The 24,392-nt window shown below is 42.7% G+C and overlaps 1 protein-coding gene across 2 annotated transcripts; it reads right to left on the reverse strand.

Annotated features, from left to right (window-relative positions):
* Positions 1–4,310: 4,310 nt before the first annotated feature.
* On the reverse strand, positions 4,311–13,750 carry LOC146789295 (guanine nucleotide-binding protein G(T) subunit gamma-T1-like). 2 transcript variants are annotated; one of them, XM_085630038.1, is made up of 3 exons: positions 13,640–13,750; positions 13,427–13,525; positions 4,311–4,763 (listed from the first exon to the last, which is right to left on the reverse strand). In XM_085630038.1, exons 2-3 carry the CDS (start codon positions 13,520–13,522, stop codon positions 4,638–4,640), a joined length of 222 nt encoding a protein of 73 aa, XP_085486164.1. In that variant the 5' UTR covers positions 13,523–13,525; positions 13,640–13,750; the 3' UTR covers positions 4,311–4,637. The 2 variants fall into 2 exon arrangements, with proteins under 2 accessions (XP_085486164.1, XP_085486163.1); XM_085630037.1 differs by lacking the exon at positions 13,640–13,750 and having other exon boundaries at positions 13,427–13,597.
* Between the last annotated feature and the right edge of the window lie 10,642 nt (positions 13,751–24,392).

Here is a 24,392-nt window from a genome sequence, read left to right on the forward strand (position 1 = left end):
AAGAAAGTCCGATCATACACCACACGTAGCCTGGCGGGGAAAAGCATGGCATACTTCAGGTCCATCTCCCGAAGCCGCCGCTTTACCCCCAAAAAACTTTGCCTCTGTTTCTGCACCATCTGGGTGAAGTCAGGATAGAAGCTCACGGAGGCATTCTGAAAAGGCACCAGGCCTGTCACCCTCGATGCTTGCAGGATAGCGTCTCGATCCCGGAAATTAAAGATCCGGGCTACAATCGGCCGCGGGGGGGCTCCCACCTTAGGCCGTCCGCCAGGCACTCGGTGAGCCCGCTCCACCGCAAAAAACCTGCCGAGGCCCTTAGGCGCAAGATGATTCACCACCAAGTCCTCGACAAGTAAATCCACGGAGTGCTCCTCTGAGGTTTCCGGGACCCCAATAAGGCGCACATTGTTGCGCCGGGCCCGACCTTCAAAGTCTTCAAGCCGGCGGGGGCGGAGAGGTCATTCGCGGTTCGTAACTTACGAACCTCAGCCTGGAGTTCCGAGACATCGTCCGCAAGGCCAGTAGTCTTGAGGTCCAGGGACTTGACCCGCTCATTGGTTTTGCCCAGGTCCGCGCGAATCAAGTTAACATCCACCAAGATTGTGTCCACCTTGTGCGCCAGGGCCTCAAACTGTCGCCCAATCGATGTTTGCATCCCATCTATCGCCCCCTTGATATCCTGCAATGATAACTCCGAGGCTGGGGGCGAATCGGCCTTCTGTGCCTCCAGCGACTGTCCTGATCCACCAGGTGACCCTTTCTGCTGGGCATAACGATCCATATTGTTGGATTGGGTATAGCCTCCCCGCCTGGTAGTCTTGGACTTCGACCTGTCTGCCTCCGATTTGGTCGACATCCCGAACTGCAGGACGGTCAGTCGCAAATAGACGTCCCTCACTCAGCTAGAGGAAACAGGGTCAACTCGGACTTCAGCAGCCAGTCAGGACCGAGTGGAGGTCTTCCAGACAACAGCGGATCTGCATGAAGCGCTCCCAACCCAGCGCAAACAAAGGGGCGAGAAAGCGAAAGTGAAAGTGCAGCGGCATCGGTCCGTCTGTTCACACCTCCCTAGGCCGCTGTTGTTCAATTAGTGGCCGGGCATCCTGCTAACGCAAGCACCTGGCATCCTTCGGAGGTAGGCCGCAATCTTCCGCCATGCACAACTTCGGTCCCCGGTGGGCGATCTCAGCCCGGACAACGTCAATCGCCCCAGCTGTGACTCATCTGCAGGATTCCGTGCATGAAAATCAGGATTTATGACAGGATGATTGCCGGAGGGCGCGAGGGTAGCGGGAGCTCAAGGCTCACGCGGCCATCTTGGTCAAGCGCTAGGCTCCTCCCAAGTCATACAGTCTTGATGGTTAAAGGGAACATCAATGTTGTCTGGTATGCTCAGCAGCACCACATGGCACTAAAAGAAGTATAACCAATGATTATTGCGGAAAGTAAAGATTTGCTCCTGCTGTGTATGTGGCTACTGTGTTATGAAAGGTGAGGGGGATTTTATGTGTGCCCCTCATCAAGGCAAACTCTTAAGGAGAGTCCCTTTTGAACATGCATATGATAAAAGAGAAAGAGACAATGAGTTGATTGAGTTAAAGAGCTTTACTTAATCTTCCATTCTGCGCTTGAGGTACATCTAGAGGGTACAGCCTTTACCCTCCAGCTGTATTCTGCGTACTATTGTAACGATTTAGACCAGTATTTCCCAAACTGTGGATGGGTCACAAGCTTATTTTGGGTGGGTCACAAAAGTCCAAGCAATAAATAAAGATGTCTTTTATCTTGTCACATTTGCTGGACTTCTAAGACAGAGGTCAAATGTCAGGCTTTGTCTTCTGTCAAATTGCTGCTTATTTTTTAACATTGGGATTGGTGTTTACAAAATCCTCCCACTTTGCAGTAAGAGAAAGAAAACTAAAGTGAATTATGTGGCAATCTTGCTGGGGTACACAGAGTGTGAAAGGAAAATCTGGAGGATGTCATTCTTTGTAACACAACTAAATGTAAATACTTGTAAATTAACTGTATACATTCAGCAGTTAGGTAAGCAACAAAGATGCATATTCCTTTGCAATTCTGAAGTGTGATGGCTGCAAGGATTGTAAACGGGTAAACAAATCAAGAGATCTGGCGATGCACAAATGATAAATATTCCCTGAAACCTGATTACCCTACATTATCATTTGTGTGCAATATAGTTTTAGCAGAAAACACTGTGTGTCTGTGCAAATGTAGTGGTCATTTCAATAGAAAATATGCTGTCTGTAAATGACAGTGCACTACCACATGATGCTTTAGTTACATCTCATATACATTGAAGCTAGGTGGGTCATGAAAAATTGTTACTCTAAAAACTGAACCATGGGTCTAAAAAGTTTGGAAACCACTGATTTAGGCTAACACAGATCAATATGCTCAGCATCCCACTGTTACAAATATCTAGTTATTTAGTCTTCCACACCAACTAATCTTTTTGAACGATCTTCAGAGTTATCTTTCATAAACATTAACTCTTCGCATTAGGTGTCTAGCAAGGATTCCAAGGGCCTCTAATCATTAACAAGACATTAAGGAGGGCAGTTGTGGCCCCAGGTATAGTTGGCACTTTGTTTTACACTCAGACTCCCCTAAGCGGCCCATTTTAGGTCGAGCTCTGCGAGGCATGCTGTATTTAGGTATGGACTTGAAGCTCCGGCCACTCTCCACCCATCTTTTCAGTTGGCTCCTGCTACTGTCCTTTCTAAATGGTTGCTTCTGATTCGTTAATAGGCTTGTTAGTCCCGCCTTTTTAATGCCTTCTCTGCATTTGTAACCTGCCATGAGGACTGGACATTTTACTTGTTTTGTTACACAGTTTGTTTTAGCTACAGTCTATGAGCACTATTTTCTTTAATGTCTTTAATCTAGCTGGTTTTGCAGGCACATCAGGCTCTCCCTAACCCCACCCTATTTTCATGACAGCGCGGCGCCCAATCATGGACGCTGGGCTTTTATCTTTTACAAATGCTCCCTGCACAGCGCGGCACTTCTACACACGCAATGCTGCTTAACAAATGCTTTTTATTTTAAAAACCGCCCTCTACAGTGCTTTTACTTCAATGGTGACAGCACCTTTCTTTAGACGAGCCGTGTCTTGAAGAAAGGAGCGTGGCTGACATTAAAGTGAAAGCGCGGCATTGGGCGCTTTTACAAAAACAAACATTTGTTTGTCAACTTGACAAACAATTTATTTTTTTATAAAAGCGCCTCATACTGTGCACCTTTCTGTTATATCCTGAGTATTACATTTAATTGTAATCAGCCTAGGTCTTCCTAGCTGCTCAGCCAGAGTGAGAGATGGTAACGGAATGTTGGTGTGACTGTGATGAATGGAATGCCTGGGTGCCTGTGTGGGTGAGTGATGACAGTTGGAGATGGGCTGAGCAGCTAGGCAGGCTGCTCCTGGTGGGGCCGTGATATGGGCTGTAACAAGGGCCTAAGTAGGGACTATAACAGGAGCTGGTACATGGCTGTATCTAGTCTGATGTTACCTGGAACTGGAACCAATAAAGGAGACTTTGAAACCTACATCAGGGCTACCAGTGTGTACTTCATGTAAGAGTACAACACTTTCTTTACGTGAGCTGCGTCTTGCGAAAGGGGTGTGTCCGCTTCTTAAGTCAAAGCGTGGCATGGGGCGCTTTTACAAAAAGAAACATTTGTTTGACAACTTTGAAAAATGATTTTTTTTGTAAAAGCGCATAACACCATGCTTTCACTTTAATGGTGGCCACGCACCTTTCTTTAGATGCGGGTCGTCTAAAGAAAGGGGCGTGTCCGCCATCAAAGTGAAAGTGCGGCATAGGGCGCTTTTACAAACAAGCATTTGGAATGCAATAGGTCTCGTATTTGCAAGAGTTTAATCTATTACCATTGTAAATGACAATGCCTTTTATTTATGTTTTAAAAACCAAAACATAAATAAAAGGCATTGTCATTTACAATGCCAATAGCTCAAACTTGCGTAAATGCGAGACCTATTGCATTACAAATGATTGTTTGCAATATTAGGAGCCCTTGAGTTTTCCAGGTTCATTTACGGCAGCCAGTTACGTTTTTCCTTCGCATGGAGGCACTTGTAGTTCTGGTCACTTCAAAAACCTGAATTGGGTGAGATACACATGCCTGGACCGCAATAGCTTGTGAGCTCTGTATATATATTTTGGGATACTCTCCACATCAGCCATGCCAAAGACTGGCCCTGGAAGCAGTAACACAACAACAATGGTTAATATTTCTGTTTGTGAAGTAATAGCAAGCGAGGGTTTTACAGACATGTTTTATTAAAAGACTTTGAAGGACAGCATAAGGAGCTAAAGTATTTGTTTGGATACTAAAATGAAAGACTTGTTCACTAGCAAAACGTGCCCTCTTCGACAATGAGCTTCAGAAGGTAGGATGTTGTTACAAAGTATCATAGTTTGTACCAAGAGCTTCGGGATTCAAGAGCTTCGGGATTCTTCATTAGGTTTTGGCTTTTGTTTTGTTTGATGCAGGTCTTGCGTAATCCACTCTGGGGATTTGTAGGATCTGTTGGAACTGACAATATCTAGTTCAATGAAGATGAAGCAGGTGCTAGTCCAGGAAGTTATCTATGCAATGATGCAGCCTCCTTTCTCTTTGAAGGGGTTCTTGTCTTCGGGAATGCCTTTCAACAGTGGATCTTCTCCAGATTGTCCCTCAATGTATGTCTTTATTTCTTCACACATTTTAGATACCTGGATAAGGGATGAAAAAAACATGTTCGGTTAATCAGATCCTGTGATAATTGATGTGTCTAATAATAACCTAAAATCATAAAACTACCATGACACAGACCAAAAGTGACAAAGGCCATCATTGGCCCAATTGTGATAGAAAAAAGAGCAAAAATATAAAATTTAAAAAATGCACAGCTCATACAGATATTAATCAATGTATTACACTGGGAAGCCTACGATTAGATTATTATATCACTTTGGGAAATAGTATGAAAACTTTCACAGTGGGTATTTGAAATGTGTCCAGGAGGGCAGGATCCATGTCAAATTTTTAGGATAAACATTATGGGCCAGATGTACGAAGCATTTAACCGGTCGCAAACGGCCTATTGTGCCGTTTGCGACCGGTAAACTGCATTTTGCCATGTACAAAAGACAAACTGCAACTTAGTAACTTGTTACTGAATCGCATTTTGCTTTTGCAATTTGGTTTTAGGAAGGTGCATGGTTAGGGCGTCCAGGGCCGGACTGGGAACCACAACCGGCCCTGGCAAAGTGCTCGGCCGCCCCACCCCGGGGGTTGAGGGGTGCCGCCGAGCTCTTTGCCAGGGCCGGTTTGGGGCCGATTTTGTTACAGGGCCGATTTTGCAGCTATGCTGTAAAAACGGCCCTGTAACATGGCCCCCAGGAGCCCAAAACCGGCCCCCACCCCTGCGGCACACCGGGGAATTGCCCGGTGCCCGCTATGGCAGTCCGACCCTGAGGGCGTCCCTTCCTAATACTGAATAGCACTGGTATGTATGAATGTTTTGCGACTGCAATGCGATTGCAAAACATTAATAATTTACTGATCAGTAGAGGAGACGGTAAACCATTTGCAAATAAGAAGTGGCCCACAATGGATCACTTCTCTTTTGTGAATGTGGGTGAAAAATATTTTAGAGCAGGCCGTGGTCCCACGGTCCACTGTCTACTCTTTAAAATGAAAAGAAATCTTTTCATTTCTATTTTTGTAATACAGCTCGTTTTCCTTCTAGGAAAACGGGCTGTCTTACAAATAAAATATTGCTTTATTTAAAAAGCTGTCACAGACCATGGTGGTCTGCTGACCCCAGCAGGCCACAATCCCTGTGATTTTAGCCATTCCCAATGGTACGCAATTTGCGACCTGCCTTATGAATATTGATGAGGCAGGTTCATTTGCGACCCATTGGGAATCGCAAACAGTGTCTGAGACACTGTTGTATGTAGCTGTTTGCGATTAGGAAATCCCAAATGGAAGTCTATGTAGATCTGGTCTTCAGTTCTTAAGTTCAAATTCATTTTGTGAAATGTTATTTTATCTAGATATGTAGCGCTTGCTTGAATCTGGCCCTCCTTGGCCTACTTTGGACACCAATTTTATACTATCAAATGGTGGCATTCCCAAAAGGTGCCTACTCACGGTTTACCCTTATACTGTGATTCTGGGGTGGAACCAGATGCTCCTGCTGTATATAGATGAGAGGACATTTTTATGTTCATCCTACCTTCACCAACAAGGCCAGCCATTTTTTAAGGCTGTTGTGGCCCCAGGTAGAATTGGTACTGTGTTGCACACTTAATTGCCATGGTTTTACTAAAACGCTCTGGGGTTTCGGTTACTTAGGGAAATACATTTATTTTCTGCTGTGCTGTACCTAATCTGCAGGACAGAACATTTTGGCTGAAAGGGTGTTTATTTACAAGGTGCATTTGTTCTAAGACATTACTTCAGTCAAACTATTATGTTAAATGCCCTATAAATGCTTTAAATATTTGGGCCACACTATATTGCACCTTTTGTTTTTCATTGCTTTTAGGGAAGAGATTCTATTTATCAAGCTTTAAATGTTAGCAAAAATGTGACCAAATTTAAAAGTGATGTGGAATTGCATAACGTTGACTCTAAAGAAGGCGGATGGACCAAATCTAGTCCATAGCTAGCTAATGTAAATGTTTTCTTCGTATTTGAAAGCAGACAATTTGTTAGAATGATTATGTTAAGCAGATTTTCTATTTCTTGACAATAATGCACAATTGTCAGATAAAATAAGTTGAGTAAAACAGCACGTCCATGCCTTAGTGTGGATTTTTAAAATCTAGTAAACAATTTTTGATTTGCATTTTAATTGTGGTTTGGTTAGTTTCTAACTAGCCTAACTCAGGGTCTAGAGCCTGGTAAGTTTTAAGCATCTAAAATTAGGGTTGAGTGTGGGGGCCTACTTCAGATATCACCACTGTTACTTTTGTTTAATGTTTCTTTAAGTCATTGTGTCCTCTTGTAAGAGGTAGGTGTTTCAATTTCACTCGTATGTATAAGCCACACTGGAGGATCTGCACGTAAAAGACCCAGGAGATGACTTCTTTGTCCATAAACAAGGGTGGAAGAGGCGGCAGCCTGAATGAACCCAAATGGATGAAGTATGGTGCTAGGACAGTGGTGGTCTCAGAGGGTCCAGCCACACATCGGATCAGTGGATTGTTCAGCTTTTCGTCTGCGACAGCTTGGGAAGCCCCTGCCTTTCGCTGGCCAAATGCATCACGAAAGCATGTAAAAAACTCCAGAAACTCAAAGCTGGACTATGCAAATGCATTGATATGTTGCTGTAATCTATTTGGTTTTCATAGTGCAACTAGAATGCCTACAGACAATTAAGTTTGAAGTGTCAATTGGATCTATTTTTATTTCTGATCATGCCCCCGTTTTTTCTGCTATTGATTTTTCCCTGAGTTCTCCAAAATTTGGTCGTTGGAAAACGTAATAATTTTTTGTTGTCAGACACTGCTTTTGTAACTGAAACTACTACCTTTATTAACATTTTTTTTACTATCAACAACCCTTTAGACATCACCATCACTAATAACTTGGATGCCTTTAATGCTTCCTTCCGTGCTTTTGCTATTGCATACTCAGCAAAAAAGAAGAAAACAGCTAAATCCAAGTATGCAACGTTATTACAACAACTGAAACTGTTGGAACATAACTATTTTACTTCTAAATCTGCTCTTAACAAGCTTGCCACAATTGATGCATGTAATGTTGTTCTTAAAATTAAATCTAAATATCACGGGGGTCAAAATAAAGATGGCAAGATGTTGGCCAATTATTTGAAAATTAAATCTGAACATAAAAATATAGGTCCTATTTTAAATGACTTTACTAATAATTTGGCATCTTCTAATGAAGATATTGCTACTACATTTCATGATTATTATCAATCCTTATACTCTGATGATACAAATCCTTCTGCTCAAAACGTACACACCTTTTTTTCGGGCACCAGGTCCCGATGGTCTTTCTGTTGAATTTGTTTTCCACTTTCTCCTCTATTTTTGTTCCCCAACTTCTGACCCTTTTTAACTCATTCATTAGTGACTCCAAAGCATCTGGCTCTTTTATGGAGGCTTTAATTGTCCTTATTCCCAAACCTAACAAGGACCATTCCCTTTGTAAAAATTATCGCCCCATTTCCTTATTCAATTATGACTGTAAGATATTTGCTAAAATCCTCGCCACACGCCTTGAGAGTATTATCCCACTATTGGTTAAGACAGATCAAACTGGTTTTGTTAAGGGCAGACTGGCCTCGGATAATGCTCGCATGTTTGCTAATGTTATCTCCTTCGGGAGAAAGTTCAAATCCCCACTTGCAGCATTGTCCTTAGATGCCAAAAAAGCTTTTGATCGCATTAACTGGCAATTCATGTTCACTACACTCAAATGGTTTGGTTTTGGTCCAAATTTTGTTTCTAGTGTTAAATTGCTATATTCTTTTCCTTGTGCCAGTATTTTTGTTAATAACCATTTTTCTAAATCTTTTCCACTATATAGAGGCACCCGCCCCTTTCGCCCTTGTTATTTGTTTTATGTCTTAAACCTTTCCTTGAATGTATTTTAATTCATTCATGTATTTCTGGCTTTTCACATCAGTCTATAGAAACCAAATTGTCAGCATATGCTGATGATATTCTGGTATATATGTCTGATCCTAATACCTCCTTCCCTCCCTTTCTGGATGAAGTTCGGTTATATTCTAGCATCTCTGCATGTAAGTTGAACTTTTCTAAGACAGAGGTCTTACCCTTGAACTCTCTTTGCTATCAATATATGTTTAATAATACTAATTTTACCTGGTGTCCCACAAAAATTAAATATCTTGGTATTTGGTTTTGCTCTACCTTATCTACTACCATTAGTTATACGTTTAACGTCCTAATTACCAAAATACATTCACTACTTCTTTCTTTGTCTCCCCTTCATTTGTCTTGGTGGGGTGGACTTAATACTATTAAAATGATGATTGTACCCCATGTCCTTTATGCATTATCCATGTTACCTTTCCGGATTCTTGCTTCGCATTTTTCACAGATTAATTCTATTTGTACAAAGTTTTAATGGAATAACAAACACCCCCGCATTGCTCTTATGAAAGATAAGCGTCCCAAAACAGAAGGTGGTGTACGTTTTCCTGAGTTTAACGTTTATCACTCTGCATTTTTAATTAGTCAATTTTTTGCTATAATTTATGATTTTGCTGATATCCCTATCCCTCGTTGGATTGTTTTGGAGCATTCCCTACTAAAAGATTTTTCCTTTTGAGACATAATATATATGTCTAACTGCACCTTCATATCAGATAATCCCATTCTAAAATACTCCAGACAATTATTATATAATATTTTTTCTGATGGTCTAGATTCATTTCAATGTTTTTTGTCTTCCACTATTTGGTATAACAAATTCATCAAATATAAACGTAAATCATTTTATTACAAACATTGGAAGGAGAAGGGAATTCTTTTTATTCATCAATTAATGCAACATAAGTCTGTTATTCCCTTCCATGAGTTACAATTACAATATAGTTTACCTGACTCATTTTTTAATGAGTATCTTTTAATATTAACAGCTTTGCAGTCTTATCTATCTTCCACTAATATCCCTTTAACTTCTTCCGTACTCACTTCACCCTCACTGTTATACAGTGTTTCTCAGGAGCATAGGCCTAAGGCTGCCTTTATTGATAAGATTTTGTTATCCCCTGTTACTGAATGTCCTAGATCCCATATCGAATTACTGTGGGAAGCAGACTTATCTTTATCACTCCCTATCCCTGCTTGGGATACATTATGGCTCAAGTTATTTAAAACTTCTGGTGCCGCACGTATTACTCCATCCCTTTACTTTATCTATAGTAGAGCTGCTATTACCCCTGTTTCTATATCCAAGTTTTCCCCTACTTCCTCAACCCTATGTTGGTCTTGTTCTGTCTCTACTGGGACTTTAGTTCATCAACTTTAAGAGTGTTTGAATGTATTAAAGTTTTGGCAATCTATGTGGTCTAAATGTATGACAATATTTCAATGTAATATTCCATTAACAATACAAAATGTTTTTCTAGGTTCCTCCTCACCTGATTTTGATGTTCCTAATCATATTACTTTGATGTTTGATTTATTTATTGCTATAGCATTAAAGTGACTTTGTCCTGTTGGAAAGATAATTCTAAATTATCATTATTAACTTGGTGGAACTATATTTGTGACAAACACAGAATTGCTACTGTTTCTTCTTTATCACTTTCCCAGAAAATTAAATCTTACCTACTTTGGTATTTTTTTATACCGAATAAAGTATTATTATATATTTATATTAAATCTTACCTACTTTGGCTACCTTATCTTTCTTCACATGCACCTGCATCTTAATTTCTTATTTTCTCCTAATTTATAACTCCCCTTGTTTTCTTCTTTTCTATCTCGTCCTTTCTCTTCTTCTTCTCCTCTATATCTCTTTCTTTCCTTTTCTTTTCCTCTATCCTTTTTTCTTTTCTTCACATCTTTTTTTTTTTTTAGCTTTTCCTCTATTGAATTACTTACCCGTCTTTATCTTTTCCTCTTATGAATTACGTACTCATATCTTCTTTTATATTATTTGATATGTGTTCATTTGATTACTGTATGTTCTCTTTTTTTGAAAACTTAATAAAAAATTATTATTTTTTAAAAAGTTTGAAGTGTCAGCCATATTGCCAAATGGATACATCAAAACAATATTTATGCAAATTACTTCACAATATAACAGATGTCCAAAAATTGTAGCAAAATTTGGGAGCCCCCATTTTCAGGATTAAATAAAGGGCTATGCTTTTCATTTGTATGCAAATAGAAAACAAAACAGCTAAGTCGTTCATTTTTAGGAAACAGGCTACTTTCTGTCACTAATGTGCACTTTCTTTGTAAGGGAGCTGGAACAGTGCCCGGATGCAGCTCATTCAGTCTCGGGAGCTTTAGAAGAGCTCCCTCTCGATGGTTCCATTTGGCTCATTCAGTCCAAGTGTACTCATCACTCTTAAACGAGTCACAATGATATTACATTATTTAGTTGGAAGTAAATAGGGCTTACAGATGTACCCATAATGCATCACCACAGCACTCAGGTGAAAGGTAAACATGGTGTTCACTGGAGGGAAATATACCAGGCTTAGTAAGTAGATCTTTGACTAAGAGCTGTGGTCTAGTGGTTGCTGACTAATCTTGACTTCAGAACTTACCAATACATTGTGTGCTTCTGGGCATATCCATATATTGAGCTGCTTTTCAAATTGGAATAAAGTAAGAGAAACATGTATAAGATCTAGGGCCTGATTGATGTAAGTTTACTATTTTCTGTTATTCACAAACCACACGTTTAATTTTACTAATAGTAATTTTACGACTGCGGAGACTCCACACTCATGGGGTAGATTCTGTGCATACAAAGATAGGCCTATTTTTTTAATGTGGATTTCTCCGCCCCGACTGCACAATCATGAAATTACTATTAGTAAAATTAAACTCGTAGTTTGTGAATACCACATAATAGTAAACTTCATCAAAAGTCTAGGTTTGCCTTTGTGAATCAGGCCATAAGATGTTACAGCTGCGATCTGGGAACCGGGGGCAGTAGGTATGAATCCCGGCCTTGGCGCTTGGCTCGACATGGTGTGATTCCGGTCATATCATTTAATCCCACTGTGCCTAAAAGTGAGACATGTAATGTGTGAGATGTTTTTGTGTAATCACTGCTTCATGTACACGATCTTGTAGAGTGTTTACCAACCCACAGCAAGCTAAATTCGTGCTTATAAATACTAATATATAATAAAGTGCTTGTGTGCTGGTTGGCGCTATTTTGCGGTGTTCTTATTTTCAGATAGGTGCTACTTTATTTACAAATATGTTATTTCAACCAGACTTCGTGCTTTAAGGACGATTCCTCTAGGGTAGAATGGTTTTATTGAGAAAGACTGTTTCCTATTCAAACGTCGTTTTTCACAGTTCAATCTGCCTAGGCGCTCCTCCAGGCGTGCTCTGCAGTAGATATTATATAATAATAGCTGTATTGAGTCAAGAAGCTGTGTAAATAGCTTCCTATTTTTCCCTGCGCTTTCGCCCGCAGACACTCTGTTATTCGAAGTCTGTGACAACGTGGAATTTGAAATATAAAAAGGCCTGCACCGCAATGAAGAGAGTATTCATCACGGATACAAATCTATAATTGCAATCTAGGACACCATGTCTGATGAGGAATTGCTTCTCGTGACGCTAGCCAGAGTGCTGCACGCGTTCACGCCTGTCCTACAACTAACAATTGCTTAGGCAGGGAGGAAAGGCACCAGCTAGTGACAAAAACTACTGCTCGGCGGCCTGGCTTTCTACTTGTCACTTCTCTGCATGCAACTACATCCTTCTGCCCAGAGGCAATTCTCAGATGTCCTCCAATTCCTCAAGACGCTACGAGCTGAGAAATGCTATGGCTCAAAACGTTCACAATTAACAGTCAATTCTAGGTGCAGATTGCGGCTGGCTTTGAGAGAGAAATGCAGTTGTTTCAGAAACCTCATATGTACGTTTTCCACCTAGAAATGCTCAACATGCTATATCAGAAGCCACTCGTGTCTACGGGAGCCAAGATGACGTCTTCAAAGCCCCCTAATATTTTAGCTGCCACCAAACCAAATGAATATCCTTATGCAGGGCCGGCTTCAGAGCTGGTGGCGCCCATTGCGACAATCATTTTTGGCGCCCCCGCACTCTATGATTACCTCCTCGGATTCTCTCACTACCACAGGGCAAAAGTGCCCCTCATTTCTCCAATCATAATTTATTGCAAACACAGTGCCCCTCTGAGGTCAGCGCCCCCTTCCCAGGTCAGCGCCCAGTGCGACCGCACCAGTTGCACTGCCCTAAAGCCGGCCCTGTCTTTATGGAAGGCGGTGGCCTAGGGTCCAGTAAAGCCCGCGCGCACAGCACCGTCTTTAGGAATGGCGGATATTTTCTGTGAGACAAGTGCAGCATTATTCCACATAGCTCCAAGTTTGGTAGATTGACTGATGCTGCTGCCCTTAAAACACAATTCACGTTTAGTTTGCACACACAAACATCCTTATTCCCTTAATGGTCGTTAAATAAATATAGGGCTTGTGCTATATGACAATACTTACGGTATGTTGCCTCATCTTAAAAGGCGAGTAAAGTCAATTCGAAATAACTTGAATTGTGAGTGGACTGAACTGTAGCTAACAATGCATTGTGGGAGGGCTGGACAAAGGTGTGGGAGAGATGACCACCCCTATAACACACTCCCTAAGATCTTTGCCCTACTGGGATCCACTCACCAGCGCCCTCTCCAACTTCACCTCTTTCTTCAGCTGCTCCACCTCCATCTTTAGCTTATCCTTGTCCGTGAGGTCGTCTATGTTGATCACCGGCATTCTCTGGTGGGGAAAAAAAGGGACACCATATGCCGATGAAGTTTTGCGGGTACCGGACATGCCTAGGACAACATATGGAGAGTCCCTCCATTAAATTCTCCAAGGACATGGACTTACTGTCGGTTCAGTGGCCCAGAGTCCGGATTCCCTGGAGTGGCAAGTTCCCCACCAGCAGCAGCCTCACCTGCCTCCCAGCCGCCTCTCACAATAGCCGCTCACCGTGTTTTAAAGTAATCCCTCTAATCTGGCCTAATCTGATTAGATCGACTTCTCAAAGACCCTGCTCTACAAATGCATTTCTATTTTATCTGCAGAAACCAAACCATAAAGGGCCATATTCAATATAGTTTGCACTTTTAGTGGAACTCTTTTTCTGCAGCTGTACTTTGTGCTTTCTGTGATACCTGATGCACCAATCGATACAAATAAAATTGAGGTCAGATCAGTTTTACCGATTCATCCAATTAATACCAGACACAGCTAATCTGGTATTAACACTGATACCTAATTGTCCCATATAAATAAGAGGTGAGTGACAAACAAAAAAACCCTATCACGCTACATAGTTACAATATTTTAGTAGGCTTAAAAAACCTGTGTGAAGAAAACAGACTTGTGGCAAAACGTAATTCTATCAGGTATTTTAATACAAATATATTTAATGACATTATAAAATATGTAATTGCTTTTCGGGTTGCCATTTCCCTTGTTTTAGAAGTCTTTGTACCTGTGTTCAACTTCATACATTATTTATTACCTCATTGAAGGGATATAAGCATAAGGGAGGCGTTCAATGAACGATCTTGTTTAAAAGACCAGTTGTCACAGAATGTATGGTGGCGTTAGAATATATGTTCAGGTGTGTACAATAGATAATTTATTATATACTTCACTGCAGGGAATACAATGAGGCCAGTTTCAAAACATAAGCTTAATATGACACTTCAAGATCGGCAATGGTACAGAGTGAAATGTGGCAATCAATAGCTCATGAAATGGGGTGACCGATGAAGCAGAAAAAGGTGAAGATGGATGAAAAACAAGTAAATGGATAACGAGTTCACATAGAAAGCAATATCAAACGCTCTAGAGGAATGTACACGTGTGTTGCCTGTACAAGTAGAATTATGTGGGGCCAAAAAAAGAGAAACAAGTGCAGCTTTATTTATTTAGTATTTTTTTTAATACAGCGGAGAACACCACAGGTGATGGAGAGCTTTACATAGTCCAAGGTAGTAGACAATAGAAGGTATAAAATATACAATGTTCACCCTAAGTCAGCGTAGGCACTGAGGCTGGTTAGGCCTCCCTGTGCAATACCTTCACGTTACCCCAAATAGGTCCTTTGAATTCACACTAATACATCTCTAGCTCAGTCCTGGTAGTGTGGCGCAGAGAAATCAGGCTTTAAAAGAGGAACACGTGTTAAGCATTTCAGAGTACCAATGTGCACAATAAGTAATGGGCACAAATCATAGGAAATCCAACACCAATTTATAAAAATAGAGCAGATTTTAAAATAATTTTAGACACCTAAACAAAGACATTCGGATGAGTATAACTGGAGTTATGAATATTAAAGGGAAAAATAAATCAGTGCTTTTAACTTTTGCAAATCAATAACTTTGCATCAATGGGAAAACACACTAGTAATACTTGGTCACTTGCAGGCTGAGTCCCGTGGAAACCGCTGGGTGGTAAGGTGATGCGGGGGTCAGGGCCAGGCTCTGAAAGTCAGTTCAATTTTACTTGGCTCATAGTGCCTGGGTGCAGATTTTCCTTGACTATCCCTGGTGCTGAAAGCTGGAGCCACCGTTGCTAGTTTTGCTGCTTGGATTGTGTGGGTGAGGAAAAGGATGCAAAATCACGACGACGGGGCTGCTGAGGTGGCTGGTTGAGGATGCCTGAGGATTCCCTCGAGGTGCAGCCTCGAACGAAGATAGGGGTTGCCCGACTGGCCACCAACAAGCCTTGGAAGTAGCAAACACAGCTTTTGATTACTACAACGTCCTGGAGTCAAGGGGAAAACAGTAGCTGCCTGAAACTTGCTGAAGGTCAGGACCACATTTCCCACAATGCTGTAGACTATTTACTTTAGGGTGATCCTTTGGCGGGTCCAATGGCAAATGATTCTTTGGTTCCGGGAGCATATTTTACTGGCGGGCTGCAGGGGACTAGTACCTCTAGTCCAAGGGAGTTTTGAAGTTGCCTTTGGCTTGCAGAATGGTTCTCTTTTCTTTTAGAACTGGTCTCTAATCTGGGACGAGTCACAGTAGTGCAGTTGCAGGGTGGCCACAGGTGCATGTTATTGCGCCTTTGCTTTGTGGAGGTCCTGAAGTCACAGACTCGGGTCTCTCTTTGTCCTTGGTTGTAATTCAAGCAGATTTGAGGTTGTGGTGATAGGAGTGCCCCTTAAGTCCGAGATTTATGAGTGTTAGAGGTGTGGGTGCAAGTAGCCAATGGGCTACTAGCCCCAACAGCTAATCCGACCCTGGGGTGACCACATCCAGGGGGTGTATTCCACCTTTTCTTACAGACCCCTCCATTCTGCCACTCTTAAAATTTTCAGAACCCATCCTCAGCTGTACAGACCCGGTCGCCCACCCTAGGGATGTGGCTAAGTTTCTGGGGGTGTATTCCTCCTGACTACCTAATTTTCACACCTGCTCGGGTTCAATTGTGCCTGGGGGCAGGAGAGGGACAATTTCCTCCCTTGAGAGGCAGCCTAGCTGCATATCAGAGGCAGTGAGAGCTTTGAAGCACACCGCCTTGATGTGCCACTTCCCTAACCACCCTGTCAAAGAGGGAGTTGACACCTCCCGCCCAGGCAGGCTGTTGTTTCTGACTCCTAGGAGTGTTCACACCTCCTGGCAGGAGGTCAGATACCTGTTTTTGTGACAGCAGCTGCATGCTGTCAGTCAGGGCACCTGAAAGGCTGGAGAAACCAGGCGAGCAACCTCTAAGGTAGCCACCTGGGTGCATGCCACATCAAATCCAACATGGGGAACATGTCAGGCTTGAAGAGACAAGTTGTTTGATACCAAACATGACAACTTTCAGTGGGACCTTAATAGATCTGGCAACCTCAGGGTGCCCGGGTGCCAGCCTATGTAATCCTATGACCCCCTGAACACTTATACTAGCCCTTAATAGAAAGAGGCTACAAGAGCAATATCTAGGCTCGCACATATGTGTCCACACCTTTAATACAAAGCACCCTTCCTCGTGGGCTTAGGACGCCTACCTTCGGGAGGACTTACATATCTTAAAAATAGTGCTTTGACCTTGCCACTCAGGGTGAGGGCAACGTTTAGTTGAAGCACTTTGCACTGGTCCTGCAGTCTGCAATTGCAAGCCTGCTGTCATCTCTCAATTTGGGTCACTCAGGGTGGCACAATCAGTGCTGCAATCCCTGGTGACCCCTTTAACTCCCATGCCCTGGTATCACTTATCAGAAAGTTATAAAGGGGTTAAAGTCCTTGCCAAATGGGATTACCAATTCACATACATCGTCTTTTAGGGAGAGAGTACTGGCCTCGGACTCAAACAGCTGGTCATCGATCCCACCAATACTGCAGGCCACACGCTCGACCCCATCTTCTCAGCCAGCAACAGAGTATAATACACCCACCCTAAGGAGCTCACCCAGACCGACCACCACTGTGTCCACTTCATCATCTCGGAACCCCCCAACACCCCTGCCTGCACCAACAGTGAAAAAGGGTGCAGCTGGTCAAAGGAATCAGAGCAACAATGGACCAAATCCCTCAACCTACCATCACTGAAAACACAGAACAAGCAGTGGACAATTTCATTAACTGGATTACGGCAAGCGCTGACATAGTCGCACCAAAGAAACCCACAAACCCCAAGAAATGAACATGACACCCCAACTGGTTTACGGCAGACCTGAATACCCAGAAATGCAACTGCAGACAGAAGGAAAGAAGATGGCGCACCAGTAAGACCCTCAAGGACCAAAAGAAGACTTCAAAGACACCCTCAATGGATACCACCACCTCTTGAAGAATACCAAGAAGACTGCCCTAATCACTCTCATCAAGGACAGCTCCAACAACAGCAAGTAACTCTTCAACATAGTTAAGGGGATCACCAACCTCATGGCAACCGAAAAGAACATCACACCCTCGCAAGCCCTATGTGACACCCTCGCTTACTTTTTTCACAACAATATCATCATCTACCAAGACTTCGCACCCCAAACCCAGGTTGAGGGCAGCATCAAACGCATCACGCCGATAATGCACACCCACACCAGCTCATCCTTGTAGAACACCCTCACGCAGAAGGAAACAGCATCCATCATGAGATCCATCTGCTCCAGAGCACCAACAGACTCCTGTCCCCACCACACATCCAACCTTGGCAATCAACCCATCAGCAGAGAACTCACCAAGTTCCTCAACTCCTTGATCATCACGGCCCATTTCCCCCCAGAAATGGAAACATGCTGACGTGAAGTTGTTGCTGAAGAAGCCATCCACGAACCCAAGAGAACCTGAGAACTATGGACCCATCTCGCTGCTCCCTTTCCCAGCCAAGGTCATCAAGAAAGTTATCACCATCCAGCTCAGCTGACATCTGGAGAACCACAACCTTCTGGACCTCTCACAACCCAGCTTCAGAGCATACCACAGCACCGAGACAGCTCTAGTCACAAGCTCGGACGACATCAGAATGCTGCTAGACCACAGAGAAACAGCAACCCTCATCCTCTTCGACCTCTCAGCAGCTTTCAACACTGTATCCCACCACACACTGATCAACAGACTCCATCAGATCGGAATCCAATTAGCAGCCCTCAAGTGGTTCGCATATACCTCACCGGAATAACACAGACGTTCATCCTCCCCTCCTACTCTGCGAACATCACCTGCGGTGTACCTCAAAGCTCATCTCTAAGCCCAACACTTTTCTACATTTACATGACACATCTGGCCAACATAGTCAAGAGCCATGGACTCAACATCATCTTGTATGCCGATGACACTCAACTCATCCTATCCCTGACAAATGACCCAACGACCACCAAGGACATGTTCCAAAGATCCATGAAAGACGTCTCCACCTTGATGAACAACAACTGTCTCAAACTCAACTCCGACAAGGTAGAAGTACTTATCTTAAGGAAAGGCAAGGACACCCTCTGGAACAACGAATGGTGGCCATTGGAGCTGGGTCCAACTCCCAAAACCCAACAAATATGCCTTCAACCTCGGCATCATCCTCAACAGCCAGTTATCCATGAAGAAGCAGGTCAGTGCCATTTCCTCCGCTTGCTACTCACCCTCTGAATGCTCAGGAAGGTCTTCAGATTGCTCCCACCCAGCACCAGACGAACAGTCAGACAGGCTCTCATCAACAGCAGGATTCACCACCCAGCTAATGGGGAAATTCCAGACTAGCCAAAACACAGCAGCCAGACTCTTCCTCGACCTCCCAAGACGAACACATATCACCTCTCGCCTCAGAAAACTCCACTGGCTACCAGTCATGCAGAGATGCCAGTTTAAGCTGCTCACCCACACTTACAAGGCACTACACAGCGAAGGACCGGCGTACCTTAACAAACAAGTGAATTTCCACCAACCCACCAGGAAACTCTGTTCCGAAATCCATCTCCCTGGCAGCCACCCAAAGCAACCACCGGAAAAACAGCGGAAGCTACTCCTTCTCCCAGCTGCTGGCTAAGGCCTGGAACAACCTCCCTTTGCACCTCAGAGCATCGCCATTGCTCCAGCAGTCTAGGAAGGACCTCAAGACCTGGATGTTAAACCAGTCGGAGAACAGGTAGCATGATCTTCCAACACCTCAAGACTCTCATGGGTAATGCAACTGCACTCTGCAAATCCTGATTGATTGATTGACTTGGGCCTAGATAGCAGGCTCTAGTGCATTTTCAGAGTCATAACCATCAGCATTGGGGGAAAAAGTGTGGGGGTGACAATATAAAAAAGGAACTTTCCTACAGTCAGTGTAAGAGGTACAAAAATACCTTCTGTATTGGTTGGGCATTTCCGCCAATAACAGGTAGGTAATGATCATCGTGACTGCAAGTACAGGCTTCTATAATTGAGGGTGTACAGGATCATTGTACCAACGATTTAAAGCTGGGAGAGAGTATATCTTTTAACTTGGTCATCTGAAGGACTACGCCTGGTGAGGAGGATTCAGAGGCCCATGCCATTTCTATGTGGAAATGGTGTTTGAATAGCAGGTCTTTCAGTTCTTTTTGGATATGCCATAAGATGGTATTATTACTATACCTGGAGTGATGGAGTTCCAAATTACATGGGCGCTTTGGAGAAGGATAAGTTTATCATTTTACATTTCTTTAAATTTGGATTCTTGAGAAGGAAAGTTTTAGGACTCCTCATTTGTTGTCCTAATGACACCTGTCGTTTCCTGGTGTGACGGTGGTGCCTTCTGAGTAGTAGACATCAGTCTGAAAGAATTCCTTACTTCGATGGGGATCCTGCTCAATGAGATTAAGGTGGAAATGTATGGTTGAATATCTGTTGCCCTAGAGACCTGAGTGGTGGCTGCTTTAAAGGGTTGCTTTGTGGGGGGTCAAGGAAACCTTTGGCAATTGCTGTCTGATGGACGAAAGCATACCCCAGTCATATTATCACAAGGGCCTAAATGAGGTCTATAAAATAAGGTAGTAAGATGAACTATATTGTGCTCTAATGTGTTTAACTTGGAGATGTGCCCCCTTTTGTGATATTATTGGAGTGTGCTTCTACGTTCAGGTGCTTGTTCATAATGAAGCTCACACATTTTGCTGAGTCTTTCAATCATTTTGTTACTGTTAAGAGCTGATCTTTTTGGTACCACTACCAATATTCTACTGGGAAAAAACAAATGGGAGGGGTGGTGGTGGGGGTGAGAGGAGGATACATTGTGTTTTTAGAACATTGTGTTTTAGGCAGTGGTCAGACATTTAGAGCTGACCATCACTGAGTAGTTGAGACAGCATGTGTATGTCTTTTGGAAATAGGATTTTTAAGTAGAGCTGCATGTCCTCCGGTAATTGGTACAAACAATTGTTTAGGATAGAGGAAAGAAGCTCTATGTAGATTCTGAAGAGTTAGGGTGGGACTGTTGAGCTCTGAGGAACTCCTTGGTGAAGGTTTGAGGCATCGGAGATGGTGTTAGCGATATGGAAGCATTAGCTGTGATTTTCCAGAACTTATGAGAACCATTTGAAGACTGAGCCATCATAGCTCATTTTTGCACTGAGTACTGTTAAAAGGAAATAATAGTTCACTGTGTTGAATGCCACTGTAATATTTAGTAGGATGTTGAGGCAGGAGTCATCATCAAATAAAATGTGGAGGGCATCATCAACTATTTTTAGTGTTGCAGTTTCAGTACTGCAACATGTTCTAAAGCTGTACTACAGATGATCTAACTGTTCATTTTCATGCAGGAAGAGACTGCGGTGAGTTTCTAAAGTTCTCAAAGTCTTTGGGATCTACTCCCTGTTATGTAGGCTTGGGATTAGCTAGAGGCTTTCAGCTAGCCCTCTTCATCCATTGGTCTGTTATTGTGTCATTCACATTTCACTTCTGCCCACAACAGCATAAATCATTGGGCAATGAGTCAGACAGCTTCCACTATTAGGTAACTGTGAATGAGGGTATTCTGCCTTTTTACAAGCAGCACATCTATACACAAAGCAATTCTGTTCAGTGACAGAGATTACCATGGCAGCTGTTTTTTTTTAGATTGATGAGGGCTCAGCAGCTTCTTCAACAAATAGGTTTTTCAAAGACATTGACAAAACAAGCAATGACAATGTCAAAAGGTTAGCAGTCAATGCCAGACCTTTTGGCTTTCTGTAAGAAAGTAAATAATCATTTGGGGTGGATGGAAGTCCACCGCAAGGAATAATGCTACATACTTGTTAGGCTAAAACACAGTTTTGATAATTTAAACCTCGGCTTCATCCCCTGCTAGCTATGGCACAAAGCAGACAGGCTAAACTTAGAAAAATGTATAAAGTATTTAGCAGTAACAAAACAGCTAAGAAGTCACAACTAAAAATAGAAAAATAGTGAAAAAAGATATGACTAAAATGACCCCAAAACAACAAAAGTTCAATGTGGGGATCAAGAGATATGACTTTTTAAAATTATAAGACAAAAAAAGCAAAGAAAAAGTAAAGTAAAGCAGGTGAAATTTCAGGCTTACAGAGATGGAGTGCGACTTGGATACACCAAGCGGGCTTCTGAAGGTAAAAAATTATACCTTCTCACTTTGTCTCTGCAGTGGAAGTCAAAATCCTTCAGGAGGTCATGGTTGCAAGCTGTATCTGCCAAAGTCCTCTTGGAGCTGGTCAGCAAATTGATGAGGACCCTTGAATGCTGTTGGTTTTGGTGAGAAAAGCAGGAGAAATTAAAATCTTTAGGCTACCAAGGTCCTTGCAGTGGACAGATACTTTTCCCGCCTTTGCCTGGTCAAATTTACTACAGTCAGACTTAGGGTATGAATTATATGCTGGCAAAGAGGGAACTCCGTCGCAATAGAAATGGAGTTCCCTCCCCACAAACATGGTAGTCCGCTCTCCCGATTTAGATGTGGGACAACTATACCTTGAAGAATTTGATGCATGTCCATCCGCCCAAATAGTAGGAGTGGATATATAGCAGTTCTTTTACTTTCCGTAACTACCAGGCAAACCCTGGTAGTAAGGGGCACTAAAAAATAAATAATACCCCCCTCGCCATTGGAGATGACTCCAATGACGAGGAGGGCACTGACTTTTTCATTTTCAAAAAGAAAGCCTAACTCCTGGATTTTCGTTTTGAAAATAAAAAAGAAAACTGTTTGATGAGGGATCTGTAATGTTGCTGGAGCCTTGCACTGAACTACGAAAAGCATTGACCGGACCCACTGTCACGCTTTATAAATAACCTCCAGCTAGGCAGTCATTTCTAATTCTGGCAGGCGGTACCACTTCCAGGAGAACAGAGTAATTTACTCAATTGCCCTGGCGGGGCAACAGGCCGCAACCAGGATATAAATGAGGCCCTAAGTCATTTTTTATGAACCTCAAAACCATCTAGTGAATAAAATCTAAAGCTGTAACCAATGAAGATCCTTCAAATCAGATGCCCTTTCAGTGAAGTCCAGTTCATGGTGCAGATACCTTGGAAGTCTGAAATTGTATGGAGCTGCACCTCTTGGTCACTTTTAATGCTCCCAGAACCTCAAGATTATCACTTAAGTCCAGGAATGACTATAGCAGAGGCCACTAGCAGAGTCCAATATAGGTGTAGTTGCGACTGGTCAGCTGGGCACTAATGAAAAAAGGCCATTGCAGGTTTTTGCATCCCTCCTGCCAAGCAAGAAGTCAGCCAACTGACCCTAGAAGTCCATTTCCTTGTCCCGGGTACATTTGGGGGTAGGTCCGGCCCTTCTGGCCATCAAAGAGGGCTCAACCAGCAGGTCCAGTCCTTTTCTATTCAGCTCCAGACAGCATTGTGATAAGCTGTGGGTAAGGTACCACCTTAGTAAGTTTCACTTGCCAGTGGGTGACTCCTGGGCACCAATTAACCAATGAGATAAAAGTTCTCAGCTGCAACCATCCCAACTTTTGCAGCACATCCTGTTTATCTTACTGCAAACTATTTCTCAGTGCTCTATTCTAAGTAAAATACAAGCCCTTGGGGGTGGCTTGTGTGCCAGCCAGGAGTGTGTTTTAGGTAATGAGCAGTTCCCTCCTCCTCAGCTACATCACACTGGTTCTAGGACCAGCTCCCCCTCCCACTGGCTGATCCAAACTGGCAACAGAGGGACCTACATAACCAAAGGCTTATTTTCTCCAGGGCTCACTTAACACTTAGCTGTAAATGGACATGCCTCAATCTGGTTCCTTTCAAGTTATAGCTCAGGAAGGGCATCTGGGGAGGTTCAGCAGAACCTCCCCAGATGCCCTTCCTGAGCTTTTATATGTCACATACCTCACATCCAGATCGTCCTATGATAATGGCCTAGGCCACAGTTTCTGCTCTCATTAAGGGGAAGCACTGTCAGGGCAATAAGCCAACAAGCTAATGCTAATCTTTGGTCTAGGTGCTGTTCACCTGCCCCATGTTTGACCTGGAAAGAAGGTTGTTGCTCAAACCACTATTCCAGGAACTGAACATTCAATCCTGACAGGAGGCAATCCAGCACTGCTTCCAGGGAAAAGACTTTAGATTTACAGTGAGATTCTCAAAGTCCATGGACAAAGCTGCAGAGAGAACCGTTCAATAGTTAAAGGCAGGCAACTGCTCCCGTGATGCATGAATAACAGGACCTGCACTATGCGCATTGCACTTTCTCACAGTCACTCACATAATTTGACATACATTTTTAAAACCCAATCTCTCTTTAATCTCATTGCAAAAGAGAGCTGCGGCACTTTGATAAAACTACATTTTAATATTTCCACACAAAGGTTGATGTTTTAAAAGCCACTTTTCCTAAACATTTATTAAAAATCTGACTTCACCAGTGAATTGAATTTTTAATAGACATTAAAAATAGGGTTTGAATTAGTTAAGTAGCTTGTCTGAAACCAGAGACAGCAGGCTTATGATTTTATTCTCAACTCTAGTTTTTCTCATATGATGGCTATAGCCCTCTACTTTAGAAATAGTACTTGGCTAGACATGGTAGTTACATGCCAATACTAAATTCTTGCATGTACCACTTTTAAATACTAGGCACCTTACCTTGTGGCCTTAAAGGCCTACTTTAAATGTTTGTAATATTTAAAAGTAGGGTTCATTCCTGTCAACAAGGGATATTTTAATGGGTTTGCCTGCAGTTAAAAACCTGCAGGGATCAGGCTTCCCAG

The sequence above is a fragment of the Triturus cristatus genome, chromosome 10, assembly GCF_964204655.1.
Source record: "Triturus cristatus chromosome 10, aTriCri1.1, whole genome shotgun sequence".
NCBI lineage: Eukaryota > Metazoa > Chordata > Amphibia > Caudata > Salamandridae > Triturus > Triturus cristatus.

Excerpts from the sequence above, each read along its gene's own strand:
- LOC146789295 (XM_085630037.1), bottom strand. The coding sequence starts at position 13,582 with ATGTCCGGTACCCGCAAAACTTCATCGGCATATGGTGTCCCTTTTTTT. Across the intron at positions 4,764-13,426 it reads TGAAGTTGGAGAGGGCGCTG|GTATCTAAAATGTGTGAAGA; the intron begins GTGAGTGGATCC and ends TCCCTTATCCAG.